Here is an 18,153-nt window from a genome sequence, read left to right on the forward strand (position 1 = left end):
AACCGAGCGAGGGGCATTCCAACACATCTCATGCAGAAAACAACTGCCTGCGTTACCGTTTCCTGATCACCTCCCAAACCACTGTTTCCACATCAAGCTTCGTTCAGCAAATATAATAATCGTACTCAGCTCGGAGGAAACTGGCCACTTGAAGACCATAAACTTGATCCCGGGTTAAAGACCGAGAACCACAAGAAAAGAAAAATAAATTCTTCCACAGACTCGAGTCTATTTACAAGTTGGATGTTTGGATGAACGACACCCAAACTCACAATGCTGTTAAACTTCTCACTGCGAAGACACCAGAGTTAAACATCAGGCTCAGAAAATAAATCTATGATGGAAAAGGGAAAAAATAAAAAATGAATCTGATGATTCCAGCTGGGAAAGCCTAAAGAATCGAGCTCCCACGATTCGTCGGATTCATTTTGACCAAAAATTAAAAGCTGTACCGCAAATTTTAATTTTAAGGGTGTTAAAAAATGTCCATGCTCTTAAAACCTAATTGTTTTTAAATCAAGTTTTACTAATGAGTTTTAGTTTGTGAAGTGCATGGTTAAAAGTTAAAAGTGTTACATACATTGTTTTCTTAAACTTCTTGAAGGTTTTTTTTCCAATGCGTTTTGTGTTTCGAAGGCAATGTGTCTTCTTCGTTTAATTTTCAACGTCAAACTAACCAAGTCACTGTCGTCGCTCAAATACGTCAGTTTAACATTTAAAATGTGTTGATGCATCGAATCACTAATCAGCTGATTATTTGTGTGTTTGTAATATTTTCCTCCTTAAACTTATAACATAATTTTTTCTGGGGCAATTGTTAAACGTATATTTCCTGCTGAGACTTCAGGTTTGTCATCATGTCCTAATGGAATGTGTACGGAGACAGACGGCTGCTGCTGAGTGCAGAAAATGTAAACCAGCCTAAATGTATAGGATTAGAGAGATTCCCTCGACTCACACATGTTGGAGTATCCACTCAAATAAACACAGACTCACTCGAGCCTCCAATATATATCATTTTTTTATTGTACGGACTGAAAATTATACAATTTGAGTTATGTAAAACATTCCCGTTATGGGTAACACAGGAGCCAGCACAGGAAAGAAACGTGTAAAAAGAGGACGTGGAGCCGGGAGGTGGATGAATCGGTGGATGAACGGAGCGGAGACGCTGGAGCAACATGCTGAGATCTCACCACCTCTGGTGCCTGAGGAGAGAACAACAACAACGACACAGGTCAGAGGTGATTGACTCAATTTGAATTATAAATATACCAGAAATATTTTATCATCAGGAAATATCAAGCAAACATCTATATCATCATTTAGGATGATCAATAAAAAAACAAACAAATGTTCCAACCATTACCATCAATCTCATTCAACATTTTGTAAGTATTCATCCACTGAGCTGCAGAGGACCAACACAAGTCAGATGTTTCCAACATCTTGTGAGCGTTCACATCGTTGCACAACAGTTTGATGGTAAAGGCGACTGTGTGAAGGTTAAAAATATCTCTGCAATCAATTTGGGGTTAATTACTTTGAACAACGGACTCTGGCTGACACGAGGACTCGAGGATTGTTTGTTTGGTTTTTGGACACATGAGATTTCAGAAAAAGCTTTCCCCAGTACAAATTACACCAGGGTGTAATTTCCTCCTCTGATGGAGGGGACATATTTTTAAACCCCCCCTTAGTTTCAGTTTCCGTTTCATGAATTTAGTAAAACATCAATAAACTGTGTCCTTTCATAGTCCAACAACTGAGTCTCTGATTCTCCCATTATCATCATGTGTTCACAACATTTAAACTTTACATTGAGAAATGAGGAATTTACAAACTTCTGTTTTGTACTTTCCCTGGACTCCTGGACCTTTCAGTGGACGTTGTTGTAACTGTAAACAGGAAGACTGAATACACTGCTGAATCTGGGCTAAACTAATAATGTTTTTTTTTGAAAAATTAAGTTATATAATATAAACCAATTCCCCTAATGTGACACTAGAAACAATCAAATATTTTTATAACTTTTTTTATATTGCTGAACATAATATTTATCTCTCTATCAAGAAATATATGTATTAATTGAGTTGGTGCATTATAATGCTACAACGTATGTGTCATTTTGTAAACCAACATTTTGATGCAAAGCCTGATGCACAGTTTTAATTGTAATGCACAAAGTTAAAAAGTTATGAACATCTGTGTGGCTGGATTGTGACGGTATGGGAGGCTTAAGAAGCAGAAAAAAAACAGCCACTGTGACTGGAGATGCCTGTGTTCTGGGCATCAAACCTGTGACCAGGCTGTGCCGTGCCTCACTGTGTTAAATCTGTCACAAAGCACTCGAACCCCATAAAGACATGACATAGCAGCTCCGGGGCCCGAATCTGGTCATTGACACCTCATCGGTCCCGTCACGCCGCGGCGAGCGCATACACGGGAGGTGGGCCGCGGCCGATCCAACACAAACACGATGAGCAGCCAGGAATCATTAAGCATCCGGCTTCATTGGCGAGTGCAGTCAGAAGGTTTTGACCTTTTTTTCTTTTCCTTGTGAGCTGGCGTCTGGAGATGGCAGCGATGTTCACATTCCTCCAGTCAGTGATGGGTGAAACTGGGTTAAGCACGGAAACAACAGCACAGACCTGCATTGTGTTTCACCTCAAAGCAATACGTCCTATGTGAAACGTGCTGACGGCTACAGTGTATGGGAGATCAGTGACAGAATTATGTAACTTTGACTGTACGTTCACACTGTGAGCAGCCACGTTGCCTCAGATTTGTTATTAGTGAAAATCAGGCCGTCACAGCCTCGGTCACCTAGTTTCAACTTTGATATATGACTTTTAATGAAGAAATTATGTTATTAAAAAGCTTTACAGATCTACAGTTTAGACCAAAAAATTAAATACTTGTTGACCCCATTTCAAAGATGATCCAGATGTTCTGAAGCAACAGGTGGGACAGAGAAATGTGGGGGGAACAAAACCGAACCAGCGTGGTGAACATCAGCCGACACCTCGAGCTGCTTCGCTTATGAATGAATAACAAGGCGCGGGGAGAGAGAGGATTTCTGTGAACATACTTTTGCCGTGAGAACATTTCTACTCATCGATGTACTCGAAGGGCTCCGGCGGCTCCGGCTCCTGCTCTTCCTCCTCAATTTTGGGTCCGTGGGCTGAGACAGGCTCCACCAGCTCCTCCTCCTCTTCGCTGGTGTCCTTCATGATGATGATCCCGCCCGTGTGGAGCTGGTGGCGGATGAGGGAAAGTGACCAATTATTGAGGAGACAATGGTTTGAACTCTGATGTACATTGATATATTATGCTTAATGTCGTCAGGAGAACAAGCTGTACTGTATTTGTTTATATTTCAGCTCCTCTATGTTGGTATGGTAAGAACCTTGGTGCTTATGTTATAACCGGAAAGAAACTGCGCAGGTCTACAGGTTAAACTACACTGACTAAGCATTGAGCAGATGATGCAGCAGGGGAGAAATGTGTTTAAACCATAAGAAGTTCCGCATGAATTACTGACAGTTTAAAACACAGTACTAGAACAAATGAATAGTAAAATACTGTGACAAGAAACGTAATGATGCATTATCCACAGTATGTATTATATTTTATTTAATTTTGATATAATGGCACAACCATTAAGATAAGATAATCCTTTATTGGTCCCACTATAAGGAAATGTGTTACCAAATAAGAAATATTGATGAAAAAAGATTACTAAGGATTAATTTATTGAAAAGAAAAGGTTGCGTGGCACTGTTTGGTTTTTGTTCTTAGTGGAATATAAAAACAATTGGAGAAGTCATTCAGCTGCAGTGAACAATCAAGGGCAGGAAACTTCGTATTAACTTAATAGGCTTTCAATAAACCTCCTGACATCGGCCAGATTTTAAGATAAATATGTAAAACCTCTTCACTTCCTAAAACCGTCGTCCGATGTGAAAACAAAGCCTTAAAAGGAACGTGGCGTTGCAAAACTTGAGTCGAGCAAAGTCAGTATTTTGGCACCTGATACAATAAGTCAACACAAAGTCTAACTCGGAGCAGAGCTTACTAGACACCGGATCAAACAGTACTTCCTCTTTACAGGACCGGGGCGAGCGCTCATTGGGCGGCTGCATGTCGTCCTGCCATTTACTGCGGAAAACTGTCAACATTTACAGCAGGACCGCAGTCGTCCGGTTTACAGCCCCGAGGAGAGGAGAGGCCAAAACCAACCGACGGGCTGGATCCTGATCCGAGTGGTTTAAGTCCTCTGAGACCTTGTTTCATTGCTACATACCAACAGATTCATGTTAAGTACGTTAGAGGTTATTGTGTGTAAATGTTGTGTTTAGGTGCCTCCACCGAATTCCCGTGTAATGGTGCTATAAATCATAACATAAAAGTAGTTTTTTTTAAGTAGTCAAAAGTAGATTAACACCTTATTTGGGAAGAGTCACGATTGGCAGCACACTGACATCGTCAAAGGAAAGTAAAAGTAATGTTCTTCAGTCTTCTGGCTTCCAGAACTGATACGTCATCATTTCTCCTTCAACGAACATGGAGATAACCTACGTATTTTCTCTTTAATGCAGAAAGACCAACATCGTCGGGTTGTCCACAAACCAGAAGGTCAGCGGTTCGATCCCCAGCTCCTCTAGTCGGAGGACTGATTGTTATTTCAGGTTTGTAGATTCAGTGACTACATTTTAATTTTCTTCTTAAAACACATTTTTACAGACATGTCTTATTTAAAAAATCTTTAATGTTCTATTGCTTTTATTTGCATTCATCTGCTTTAATGCAATGCGGTCCATTGTTCTCATTCTTTTACTTGTATCGCCTGTTTTCCCATGATGTTGTCCTCTTATTGATTTTATTCCTTATTTGTTTCATTAGCGTGAAACATTTTTGAGACTGCTTTGTCTGTTAGACTGGTATAAACAGTTTGATAAAGACCATTTGGTAACACAGACGAACACACTGAGGAACACACTGAGGAACACGAAGGGGTGAAGTTACCGGTTTGAAGGGTTGGTATCGGCAGGTCTCAGGCATGGTGAGGACTTTGAGCTGAGCAGGCATCACTCTGGCTGGATTCTCCAGGGGCTGGAAGTTTGGCTCTGGCTCTTTCTTCTTCTCTTTCTCTTTCTCCTTCTCCTTCTCCTCGTCCTTCTTCTCTTTCTCACCCTCCTGGACCTCCTGCGACAGAGAATTACGTCTTCTGCCTCAGGGCTACTGTTGTCTTCATCTTATTTGAGCTGTTTCATACTAGTGTTCTACTTCCTGTTGACTATCTTTGTCTTTTAGAATTTGTATTGCATGTATATTCAGATGTTTTCTAAAGTAAAGTTGCTCATCCCTCACTGTAATGATGAGTTTAAACCCACGATACTTAAACCACAATGGGAATCTATTTATCTAGAAAACATTTGACATTATTTGACAGTTTGCTGTAAGATTCCTTCTTTTCATTGTGATTCAGTGCTTTCCTGCTCTGGCTCAACTGTGTGGCTGGTGATTTGTTGAGCTATCAGGTCGACACTGGAAACACAATTCACGAGACAAAGGAGAAAAGTACTGTGTTTCAAGGGAAAACTGCATCATCTCCTGCAGATGTTCCGTTTTTCTCTCCTCTGACTCCGTTTCTAATCGGAGGCTTCGGACTGAACGGTTGGACCAGATGAAGCCACAGTGAAAGTAAATCTGTGTTTTTATCATCATCACTAACAGGACTGTGCTACACGATCACTGATAATCCGATACGCAGACAAGTATGGGTTTTACTGTATGATGTAATAAATAACATAACTGCTAATTGTCTTGTCCCCCAAATTGAATGTATAATAATTAATTTCATCATGTTGTATATAGCACATATTCATCAGTACCCTTCTTCTTTTCCTTTCTTGGCCATTTACATTTCAATCTTGGGCTGCAACTGCAACTTTCATTTTCGATTTATCTGTCGATTATTTTCTCGATTAATTGTTTGGTCCACAAAATGTTGATTGTGTTTTCCAAACCAGAAGATCATGTCTTGTTTTGTCCACAGACCAAAGATATTTAGTGTACCATCATAGAGAAGCAAAGAAACCATCAAATATATAAATTTAAAACATGAATTCATAGAATTTTGACTTTTTTCATAAAACTACTTTGGCGACTAATTTAGTAGTCGTGTTTAATCGATTCATTGTTGCAGCTCTATGTCAATCGCAGTTGTGCTATTAAATATACTGTTGATAAAGGCAGAAATATAAGATGGAGCAAAAGAGAAATGTGCAGCTCTATAAAACTACCTGACCCGAGTTTGAGCGGATGCCTCCCCTTCACCCGCTTCTCAAGAAGTTGAGCCAAATACAAATCAAAAGCCTGAGATATGAGCAGGCCGGACATTTCCAGGCTCGTCTCTCAGCACTGGAGCTGAGATGTAGCGTGGCAGAGCACATCAAGCACGCTGCTAAAGCCCAGAGAAAACCCTGGTGAAAGTTTTACTGTTTCTGGGCTGACAGCATCTGCACTGGGCGTGGAGGAGTGAACAGACTGAGTCAGACTGTTAGAAAAGAAATAAAGATAGGGGTGTGTGTGTGTGTGTGTGTGTGTGTGTGTGTGTGTGTGTGTGTGTTTATGTGTGCGCGCATGGTGTTAAAATGCAGGAGGGATCGTATAAGTCAGTGCATGGAGCTTCCTCAGAGAGCCCACTAACTATACAGATAGTCCCTTATTTCATCTCCACACCAGGGGGTATGTATGGAAACATGATTATTTGAATAAAGAAAGGTCTGAAAACAGAATGAGATTACACTCACCACTTCCATCTTCTCCTCCTCCTTTTCTTTCTTTTCCTTCTCCTTCTTCTTTGCCTTGGCTGTGATGGAGAGAACAGCAGTGGATACCTGCCATGCAGAGAGGGAGCAGAGATATTTGCACAGTGTAAGACAAAACCGTAGACACTCAGACCTTTTACAAACATGGCTTAACGTGCAGAAAAACTGGTCAACCACAAAATAAACGCTAATTGGTCTTTTCAGTTCTTTATTCAAGAGCATTTAGGACTGTTAAATGAATCAACTGAGAAACATGGGCCAGAATAATAAATTGAATTGGAGAACAAAATGTTGAGTCTGACAGGGAGGGTTCAAAATGATTCACAAAACAAAATGAAGCACCATCGACTTTCCTCAATTAACAATTTCTGTCAGCCTCAGTTCTCACCTTCTCCTTCTCTTTCTCCTTAGGAACCTCCAGGGCAGGTGGGTAGGCGAAGGTGGAGGGCTTACAGTTAGAGCGGTACTGCACCTTGGGCATCTGAACAGGAAAATAAAAAGAGGGCCACTTTTTGACAGATGTTTATTAACTTGAACAAACCTAAAGAAAACTGGCCATGATCGCTGTCAGATCCACTTGAGAAGGGACAGACCTCTGACATCATTTAAGAAATCACTTTTCAAAAGTTCAATATCTCTACAACTATTTGGTGCACTGCAATGGAATTTTATAAAGACACAATATGTGCACTTTGGTGATCCCTTTTTAGTCTGCGTGAGACCGACGTTTGTGGTTTGAAGAGAAATGTCTAAACTGGGATGATGAACATGGTTTATACCTGCTAAACATGGAGACGTTAAATAGGGCTAGGACTTAGCATTTGATCTGCCCTCGCAGATTGTTAAATTAGTGAAACTTGCCTTATCAAGCTGAAATTGAGGAATTTTCCTGTGGAAAATCATTAGCCGATAAGCACATTAGTAGATAATTATTCTATTGATTGACTCAACGGAGCAATAGACTAATTGTTTCTGCTCTGATGTTAAAATTATTATTGTATGTATGTTGTCATTCTGACACTAGCATTTTTTTTGTTTTTGCAATGACTACAGAAAACACAGTCACTAAAATGGCTGCAGACTTGGTCTTGTGTAAAGTAATATATGTATTAGTCGTCTTTTTTGTACATATCTAAGCTCTAGGTCTCTGTCTCTGGAACCACCAAAGAAACCAATTTAAAACTGTATACTTCTTCCATTTTCATTCTGTATGGTATTGTCTGATCTGGTGTTTACTGTCCTATTGTACGATCTGTCCAACTAGTTTATGTTTCAACATTACTCAAGAGTTTTAATTGCAGGAACAGCTGGCCAAGTGGATTTACAATGCTTGTGTTTGAATTGCTTCAACTTTATGTAAAAATGAAAAAAGGTCAGTGTCAACTTAACCAAGACAAACACAAAAGAAAATCTCCAGCCACAGCAGCACCAGGTGCCTTCTGTTTAGTGTGAGCCTTCAAATTATGACACTCCGCTGAAATTAATGATTTAAAAAAGTATCTGTGTTCCAACAGAGGCATAACGTGCAACCAGGGGGACATCTTATTTTATATATCACCTCCTAATTCAGCTGTTTCACTACATTATGGAGGCTGAATGGCAGAGAATGGATCTCTTTAGAGCAAGAGTCTTGAAGCTAAGGTAAATGTTTGCTGCTAAAAAAGAACAAGTGGTAAATGACAAGGATGTTCTTTCTGGTAGTGACAGGTAAAGTCTGTAAAGACTCGAGCTGTGTAGTTAAACAGGTGCTGACGAGCCTTGGCAGGACATAGCATACGGTCTGTTAAACCCCCAACACCCCCCTTCAGCACTTTATCCCCCTTGTATATATGCGGTGCTTCACACCGACTATATTCTCCGGTGCCTATATAAGCTGGGTACACAGTGTCAGTGCATGTCTCCAAGTGTCAGGTGCTGCTAATTTGCGTAGCAGTGAAGAGATAATTTCCAGCTAATGCCAGTGTAAGACCCCAATATGTCAGGGTGATCCCTTGGCATCGGTGTGCGAGTGGCAAAGGGGCCACAACAGGCTCACAGTCAGTACGGCCCTGTTAAAGATAGGCTGCCGATGACAGTTGTTACCAAGACAAGAAGCTAAATATTTTCCGCAGCAAATGCAGCGCCAAGTACAACATCGGCAGCCACATTTAGCAGCCATACATTCAGTTCAATTGTAGTTTGATATTTACAAAATAAAACAAATACATATAGTTATGTATTCACTTCTTCCATGTGACAAAGGTACAGATTATGCAGGATAATGTGCTCTGACCTGTGTTGTCATTAAAAAATAAAAAATTATAAAGACGGTCTTAAGAAAACTTGTTATAAACTTTACCAACATATTCAAGGAGTATTCTTTAGCTTTTACACACACACATGTAAATATTCCTTCTCACAGACACATGGCTACAAGTCTAGACGCTCCAGTACCTTGAGGTCCTTGTTGAGTCCGATTATAGCAGTTGGCGTGAAGGCCAATGACAGGAAGTGGGAGAGGGGGAACCAGAACCAGAACTGGGTGAAGACCAGCAGGCCGACCACCGAGGGCATGTGAGTGTGACCCGTCCTGGACTGCAGAGAGATGGTCACGTTACGTCCACCTGGACAAAAGAGACCAGGAAGGTTAGAGACGGGCTTCAGCCTGATGGGACAGATCTATGTGGATCAGGACAGGGCTGAAAAGGCTCAGTTGAGGGAAGGAATTTAGGGATATCAGCATCTATAAAGTGTTAATGGTCAAAACAGCTTGTTCTTTGATGTGACACCTATGACTGATTGTGAATCAAACAGTTTGCATCTTGGCACAAGAATCAAGCGATGAGGGGTCTGGAGGTTAATGAGAGAGTGAAGCAGGATGGTCACCGCCCTGTTCGGCTCGTCTTTTTCAACGTCAACTTGTCTGATCTATTGGTCCCAAGGCAGGCTTTTAATTACAGATATATTGGCAAGCCAATTAAATCCAGGAATGCATTTATATTCAAAGAAATTTCATTGTCATTAGATTTGAGCTAAACAGGAGATTAATAATTACTCTACATCATAGGAGGCGTGTCAGCTGTCCCAAAAATAACAGATGCCTCTCGCAGTCGCGGTGAAGACGTGACAGATTATGTAGAGCTCTTTTCAACTTGATTTCTACCAGAGGGAGTAAATTTGTTTTCAATTAATTTATATTGAGACTCTCTGCGTTATGGTCAATATGATGTTCACATACACCTACAGTAGCAAAAATGAATTCAGTCCAATACAAATGAATGATGAATGAATGAAGGAATCTAACATTTAGTTTTTGTTGAAACTGTTTTAGAGACGTGTTGATTTAACTGTGTGGTAAAATTAAAGCTGGGATTCTTGGTAGTGTATGGTGGAGTTTATCAGCATTTTACTTATATCAGTGAGAGTAAACTAAATTAGCTTTAGGTGTACTCAATAAACTGCCAACTGCATGTTTCCTCTAAGTAACAGGAAATTAAGAAAAACTTAGTATTTAAAAAAAGCTTGTATTCATCCCTTATCATTCCAGACAAATAACAGGGAGCCTTTGGGATAACAGCAAACGTGTTTCAGGATAAAGATGTTAGATTGGGATTTGGTTAATAATTTCACTTTAATGTACAGGGACAAAGCATATCTTTTAAGGGTAGAGTATGTCTTTCTGTACTTTTTATCAGGTATGCGTGTTCTACCAAATAAAACTTAGGTCAGTCAGTGGGCCTGACTAAAAAGACAGATAGAGGGGTCAAGTGTTCACCTTAAAGCAGGACAAAAGAAAAACAGACCTCCCTTCCTGGGACCAACAGAAGGGAGGAACCACAGAGGGGAAGACAAATGCAGGAGGAAGAGAAGATTGACAGCAACTACAATGAAACTGTCATTTCTATATGGATAAAAAAAGACTTTCCTTTAAAAAATAGATAGGTTACGAGGGAGTAGCCATTTCAACAACAACAAAAAAGAAAAAGAAATCAGTTTAAACAATATCATTTAATCATCTGCCATTGTCTTGCTTTGCACTCTGTCTCTTCTGAGGTCAGCGAGATGATTAAATAATGGAGCCTTATCTTGACATCTGAACCAGTGTTGAAACCATTCCACCCACACAAGCTGAAAGTTGGCTAGAATGAGTCATGAGGTCTGCTCACTGGACTACAACTGGGCCCTTTAAAGAGTCTCTTAAAAACTTGAGAAGAGGTTGAGAGCACTTGACTAGTGGGCCCCCCCTTAACCACTGTTTTTGCCAACTCTTGGTGTGGCGGGCCAATTTTCATTCCAAAGCGCTGGTGAGGGAGGCACGGGGTGCAGTGATTCCAAAAAAAGGTGTAATGTGACCACATCAAGAGGCAGCCTACTTGTTGTTTTGGTTTGAGAAGATGAAACAAAAGGACGAGAGAGAAACCACTGATCAAGCTAATGAATGGGTTGTATCAATTAGTGCAGGACAGTCTGTAAACAGGGGCTGAATGTGTAATGGTGAGAGAGAGAGATGGATACAGAGTGTGAGAGACGGAGCGAAGAGACTGACATTTCCTTGGTAATGAGCACCAGAGATCATGAAACTGCACTGTAATGGCTTCCGCCCATCAAATTAAATACAATTACCTCTGCAGCTCAAATGCTCCCAACCCTCCACAAGAACCAGAATACCAAAAAATGCGCGGTGTGTTTCCTGCTCGTATGTATTTAAACTGTAAGCAACACGCTGAACTGTACTGAAACGTGGGCATGTGTTGAGAGAAGGGGTATGGTGTGGGCAGCAGGGAGGAGGGCTGGGAGCATGTCTACACTTTGAAAAATGACACCGGCGGTCAGGGTTCGTCTGGATGGTCTCACGCAGGGTTATCTTGGCGTGTTGTGAGTTTATTGCGGTTAATGTGGCTGATTTGATATATTACTGACATCTGTCTGCCCGTCACGACCGCTAATCTGCTCAGAACGAATCATCAGTTAACCCGTACTGCGGGAGGGGCGTAGTTAATCAGGAGGTGATTTTAATGAGTGATGAAAAACAGTCATATTTCAACAAAACACATACGCCACACGGATCCCTACCACAGGTGCTGCAACTTACACAAAAGCTGCAACACCTGATAGTGTATTTAGACAGAAGTGTGTAAACAGAGCTGGTTCCCATCTGGCTTTAGCACACAGGGACTTAAGATGGTGCTAGAAAGTGGGTTTCTGCCCTTGCCTACATTTAAGGTTTGTGTATACATGAGAATATGGGCGTGCTTTTCAAAGTATGTGAGTGTATAGAGCTACATGTGATGATGTACAGTTCTGTGGGACCACACACACACGCACGCACGCACGCACGCACGCACGCACGCACGCACACACGCACACACGCACACACGCTGCAAGCTTGTGTCCACAAACACCCGCACAGACACACAAACACAGGGACTATCAGACAAACAGTAATCACACAGGGCAGACCAACAAGCCATGTGGGCTGTAATGCACCTTAGCGTGATCTGTTCCAGAGACACGGTGCAGGGGGGCCAACCAAAGAGGTTTACTTTGCGTTTGCTTGAGTGTAAAGGAACTCAAAGACGCACATAAACCCACACAACAGTCAGAGCTGTTCACCTGAATTACTGTGCAATTAAGAATTTTGGTTTTTTTGGATCCCTGTGAGGGGTTAAGGTACAAGGGCAAGTGGGACCACATTCCAGTTTTATCTCCTGCTCAGTAAAGACGATTATAAACCCATGCCTACTTGAGAGATCAAACTGGTGTCTTTCCAGACATTAGACCGTATTTGCATCTAACAGTCTGTATAAATAGGTAAAGCGTGTCTTGTGCACCTGTTTGGCGACTAACCTGCATCGAGGATTCCCTGGGCCAGGATGGCCCCAAACTTGGCCATGACGTCATCATGCTTGTCGTTGATCACCTTTGAATAAAGCTGCCTGAACTGGTTCACCTAGAATAAAAAAAGGGGAGAGGAAACATGTTAATGTACAGCCAGTAGATGTTGGTGACACCAAATGGCTGACCACATTTTATTTGTGTTAAGAAAAAGGAAATAATTTAAATTTGAGAATTAGAGTATATTATAGTGTTCAGTATGTTCAGTATGTTCTTTATTTAGTTAATATACTCCATAGTTTAAAAGACAAAAAACGAAAGAAAAAAACACGTTTCTTGCAGAATCCTGCATAGCTTTAAGGACAGTTGCTGTGCAGACGAGGAGTCTTTGAAAATGTCTCTGGCATATTTTAACCGACCATGTATGAGTTGCCCCAAGAGAGGGTGCGTACAGCTACGTCTGGGTAAGTTCTTCTACAGTATTACATACCACATGCGTCTTTTCTTCTATCTTTACAATTCTAGTTCTTTAAACTTTTATTCAGCCTTTTCAATACCTCCACACTTTACTTAACAGAGACGAAGAAGTCTCAGTGGTGATACGCATAATTTCAGGAGTTACTGAGACAGGCTCATTTATTTTGCAGACAACTAACAACAAGATGAAACAAAGAGTTTCATCTGTTACCATGTCTGGATATGGCCCAATCAAAATCTAACAAGTCTAACCAAGCTATAAACAAATGTTTCTCACTTACCTTGGGACAGGTGACTTCAGTCTGTTGGATCATGATAAGGGCGGAGGCAATGAGGGCCCCCTGCCTCACATAATTTACAGGGTCATTGGTCATGGGCTCCAGCAGATTGATGGCCTCCTGTGAAGGGAAAGGCATCACAGAAAAATTGGTAATGTTACTTAAAAGTTTGACTTGACTTGACTTGAAGGCTCGACTCTTTGAAGACGAAGTGGATAAAGAAGTCGATCTTTCAGGCCGCTCGCAGTTCTCTCTGCAATCTTCCCCTTGACATTTTTGCTAAAACGTAGGATCAAAAGGGAAAGCGAACAGGAAGTTTTCAGATGGTACAATACAGTAGATGAGGCAATGCCACTGACCATGTGTACATTAACTTTGAATTTACTGTAGACAAAAATCTGAAGTAACTGCAGTCTTCAAGTGCCACACTAGAAACGACATAACTTAAAAAACTGCCTACGGGGAAACAGACATAGATTATCTAAATATAAAAGAAAGTGTGTTTAATCAATGGATCATTAGTTGGAAAACATGGTGGTAAACGATTCCTCTCCTATAATAACAAATGGTAAAAAAAAGTAATGGCATTGAGGGCTTATGTCTCTAGTTAAGTCTGTAGCCTCAAAGCAACCAAGTCCTCCACAGCCCAATGTAATGTTATATAACTGGTTGCCGGGCTGAAAACCACCATTTGGTTTCTAAATGCTAAATAGCCTCCAAATTTATGTTGTAAATATGTGATATATGTTCTGTGTCATCCCCATATATGTCTCTGATAAACACATTAATCGTCGGTTGAATACAGGAAAGGGGATTATCAACAGAGGCAGCCAGACCGTCCAAATTAACGACATTAGTGACATCCATATCTGGTTGCCTGGGACAACAGTAACAACAGTTACGACAAGCCTTGTATTCTTCATTTTGCCTCCCATGATTGCTGTGAACGAACGCGTGAGTGACGACCACCTACTCTTCTCCCGTACATGTCTGCCCGCTCCTCTGTTCTCACAGAGCAGTAATGGCTGTAACCTACACCACCAGACTCAGATGGAGGCGTCAGCTCCTCCGAGGAAAGAGAAACAAACGAGGATGATGACAGTGGAGGTAAAATAAACCAGGTTTCATCTGTGCTCTTGGCTCAGCTGGCCGAGAAAGCCCCATACTGGGATGATAAGTCAGAGTGTAAAGCCAACACCAGTCGACCACATCCTGTTCCTGATGGGTTGTCATGGGGTTTAATTGAGGGTATTTACTGTCAGACCCAATCAGCAGAGCAGGTTGACAAAAAAAATGTGGTTTCCTGCGATCCTCTTAATCCCTGTACAGTTGTTTCTGTCCATTCTGTCTGTAGAAAACAGATCTGAGCCCAAGACTTGAATCTTTACATACATTTCAATTTGCTTTTGCTAAAAACTGTTTAAAGGCTGGAACAGTGCAACACATTTTACCATGCCATAAACTGTATCATATGACAGATTACTGAAACACTGAAATGATTCTTGTTAGTCTGTTTGGTGAATCATTAAATTTACACAGATTTCTTCAAACAAACTGAATTAAGATTTCCATTATGGCACAAAATAAACAAAATAAACAAACTTACTACAAAAAAGGCCAAAGCAGCTTTAAAGTGTTTTTCTTCTTCTTGTACGTATACAACAGATGAGGAGCACCAGTCCAGTAAAAATATCCAAGGGCCAAGGTGTATAAATGATGGCAAAGGAATATGCTCCCTCTATATGAGTCACCCATTTATCTTGCCACATCATCATTACCCTCACCAACGACCTAATATGCTCAATGTCTTATTCCAGAAAAACCAAGTGGAGGAGGTTTGGAGCGCTTCAGCTCCGTAGCACGACTCCATCTGATCTGGTCCAAAACATTCGCTCTGGTGCTCCAAGACTCAGTGTGAAATGAGCCTTGACTCTACTTGGGCTCTGTTCAGCTCACATAGTTAGACAACTCAGGAACTGGCAGCACCCACGAGGTCCGTCTCCTTCATTCGTCTTTTTTGAAATCCAATATAAAACAAACACGTTGACAAGACACAGCCTGGTGACACTGTGTCAATTTAGACCCTTTTATCAGCAAATGTTTCAGGAACGTTCCACAACTTTCCACAGCGTTCACATTAAAAACCCTTAAACCGGTTAAGGGGGAGAAAGAAATCCCAGAGCTTGCCAGGTAGGCTTTTAATGTGAAACACTTACACGGAGTTGCAATAAAGGCAGCTTAACGCCATATATATGAGAGAGAGAGAGCGAGAGAGAGACTTTAACATCTACCCTCTCAGTGTTCCGGTCAGCGTGTTTACGGCACAATCACAACAATCAACCCTCATCTGCCTGTACACTATCCACTAGCATACAGAAGAAAGTGTTTTGGCTGCATAATATAGCATGCCCCATTTTCTCTATGAATTTGACAGTTGGCCAATTCTCGCACCATGCCCCCTTTAAGCTAAAACGGAGGGAGAGGAGGATAAAGGAAGAGGCACTCACCTTGTTGCCTGTCCCAGCACAGCAGATGCCCAGAGCCATGGCAGCCCCACAGCGAACATGAGGGTTGTAGCTCTCTGACAACAGAGACACCACACTTGGACACTGCTCTGGGGTCCTGAGGAGAAACAAGAGGGAGAAAAGGAGAGCAAGAGCCAGATTAACCCTGATCATTTGATGGGGATTGTTTGGTCAGTCTTTGTTGATATTGTTATGCCTTATTCCTGAAGTATTCAGAGACCATCTTCATGTTATTCATGTCAAAGAGGAGAAAATCTAATACATTTGATAAACTGTAGAACTAGACTAAGCAAAGTTTAGAGAGAATGTGAGAGAGAGAAAAAAACAGAAAAGGTTGGATCTGAAACACGGGGCTTTGATTTATGTCTCTGTATGTCTTCTCTCCAAGTGGTACTGCTGTGGAATAATGAATTGCAAAATATTTTGCTCTAAATTATTTTTTTCCCCACATCTTGAATAAAAGAGGTTTATTTTCTAGAATGAACTAACCTTTACAGGATATTAATTAAAATGCAAAACGGTGGTGTCAATTTGTTTTTAAACTTCAGTTTAAACATTACTAGTGAAACTGTGGTCTTAACTGGAATTAAGACCACACAATTATTGGACACGTACATTGAACTTAATTGATCTTAAAGGGGAAAATATTTAACAGTTCTGTTTTTTACTCTCCAGTCAAAATGAGATGCTCTTAAATCAGTGAGTGAGAGCTGCAAGGCACATGTAGCATGGGCAAAGAATAACATCAACAACGTGTATAGTTTCAGGATAACCCTACTATTATATGTTGAGTTTTATAATCACTACAAAATGCTTAACTGTTTTGTGGGTAGTCTTGTGTTAGGTTTACATGTATCTGATTTGAAAGCAAAGGGCAAAAAACAGGTATGTGGTTGAAGTAATCTGTTTTATAGCAAGAATTTTATCTGACAATTTGCTTGTGAGGTGGTGCTGATAAAACCGGAACTCGCTGGGTCTGACAGGAGTTGATTGTTCAGATTACTCAGTGCCTTTGGATTTAAAAGAGATGATTGATGTGCCTTAAATGGGCATTGGGATTGATTCAGTCAGGTTGTAACTGCAAGTTATATAAAAAAGAAAGAAAGAAAAGAACAAAGTCTGCCCACATAGAGTTTGTAGGTCCAGTCAGAAAACCAGCATCATAATCTGTCTGGTTTCCTCCTTCAGTTTAACTAAAATGTCCCTTTATAACAACACTTTACTGCAACGGAAGAGACTGTCTTTGTTTTGTTTTTTTACATGGAACTAAAAGCTCACTGCTCTGAAAAAAGGAAAGAGAAGAGATAGATAAAAGAGAAGGATAAATCACCTGGCTGTGCTTTGACCTTTTAAAACAGCTGGTTGTAGTTTACATTTGCCTAGTGATACAACATTTAGCAATTAAAGAAACAAAGCAGAATATTAATACTAAAAGAAAATATATGCTAGGATGGCACTCAGTAGAGCGTAAGAAAATACGACCACTACATTATAATAACAACAACAACAAATATGCTCATTGCCAGTTTATAAGCTAGATGAAAAAACAAGATGCATTATTGTAAAATCTACAGCTACCTTAGACTGACCCCTCACTAGTGCATGAAATGAAGAAAGTGGCCAAGATGTTCAAAACTTTCCGTTAACATTCAACTTCAAAGACAGTTGTTCAAATGTACACAATGTCCAATAAACAGGAGGGTAGTAATTTAGGTTACTAAGATTTGGGTTTACCCTCCATCTGATCTGCAGCAATAAATACCTTGAAATAAAGTCCAGAAAATTGTGTCTAAATAAGTATGAGCTTTACTGTGTTTTGTGTTCAGATGAGTTAACGGCTGAAGTGGCATGTTCTCGAAGCATAATCTCCATTGGTCTGTTTGGAATTAAAAGCTTGGCTCAGTCACTTCGTAAGGATTTAACAAGATCACAAATGGCAATCACTGGAGATCTAGACTGCCTTCCAATTTCACCTACGCGGATAGTTTATTCTATTCTGGTGGTCTGATTATTCCCTTCAAATCCATACTTGAACACTGACAAGATTAAAATGCCCTTGGAGACAAATTTGTGATTCTGAGCAACATAAATAAAACTGACTGACCAACACACGTTCCCTGCCTTTGCAGCAAAAGCACAGAAAACTGTCTATATCCATTATAGCGATAAATCACGCCATCATTGATACACAGACCTAATTTAAGATCAATTGTGAAATTCTTA

General features: G+C 40.6%; 1 protein-coding gene across 1 annotated transcript in view; it reads right to left on the reverse strand.

Annotated features, from left to right (window-relative positions):
* Positions 1 to 1,003: 1,003 nt before the first annotated feature.
* Positions 1,004 to 18,153, reverse strand: part of psmd1 (proteasome 26S subunit, non-ATPase 1) — a 32,502-nt gene continuing 15,352 nt past the window's right edge. Inside the window, exons 17-25 of the mRNA XM_035647505.2 lie at positions 15,913 to 16,027; positions 13,409 to 13,525; positions 12,663 to 12,765; positions 9,270 to 9,439; positions 7,225 to 7,317; positions 6,819 to 6,905; positions 5,029 to 5,208; positions 3,092 to 3,257; positions 1,004 to 1,208 (exon numbers count right to left, since the gene is read on the reverse strand). Of these exons, the coding sequence (XP_035503398.2) occupies positions 3,111 to 3,257; positions 5,029 to 5,208; positions 6,819 to 6,905; positions 7,225 to 7,317; positions 9,270 to 9,439; positions 12,663 to 12,765; positions 13,409 to 13,525; positions 15,913 to 16,027 (1,012 nt within the window). The 3' untranslated portion in view covers positions 1,004 to 1,208; positions 3,092 to 3,110. The remainder of the gene's footprint in view (positions 1,209 to 3,091; positions 3,258 to 5,028; positions 5,209 to 6,818; positions 6,906 to 7,224; positions 7,318 to 9,269; positions 9,440 to 12,662; positions 12,766 to 13,408; positions 13,526 to 15,912; positions 16,028 to 18,153) is intronic.

This window comes from Scophthalmus maximus, chromosome 13 (genome assembly GCF_022379125.1).
Source record: "Scophthalmus maximus strain ysfricsl-2021 chromosome 13, ASM2237912v1, whole genome shotgun sequence".
Lineage (NCBI taxonomy): Eukaryota > Metazoa > Chordata > Actinopteri > Pleuronectiformes > Scophthalmidae > Scophthalmus > Scophthalmus maximus.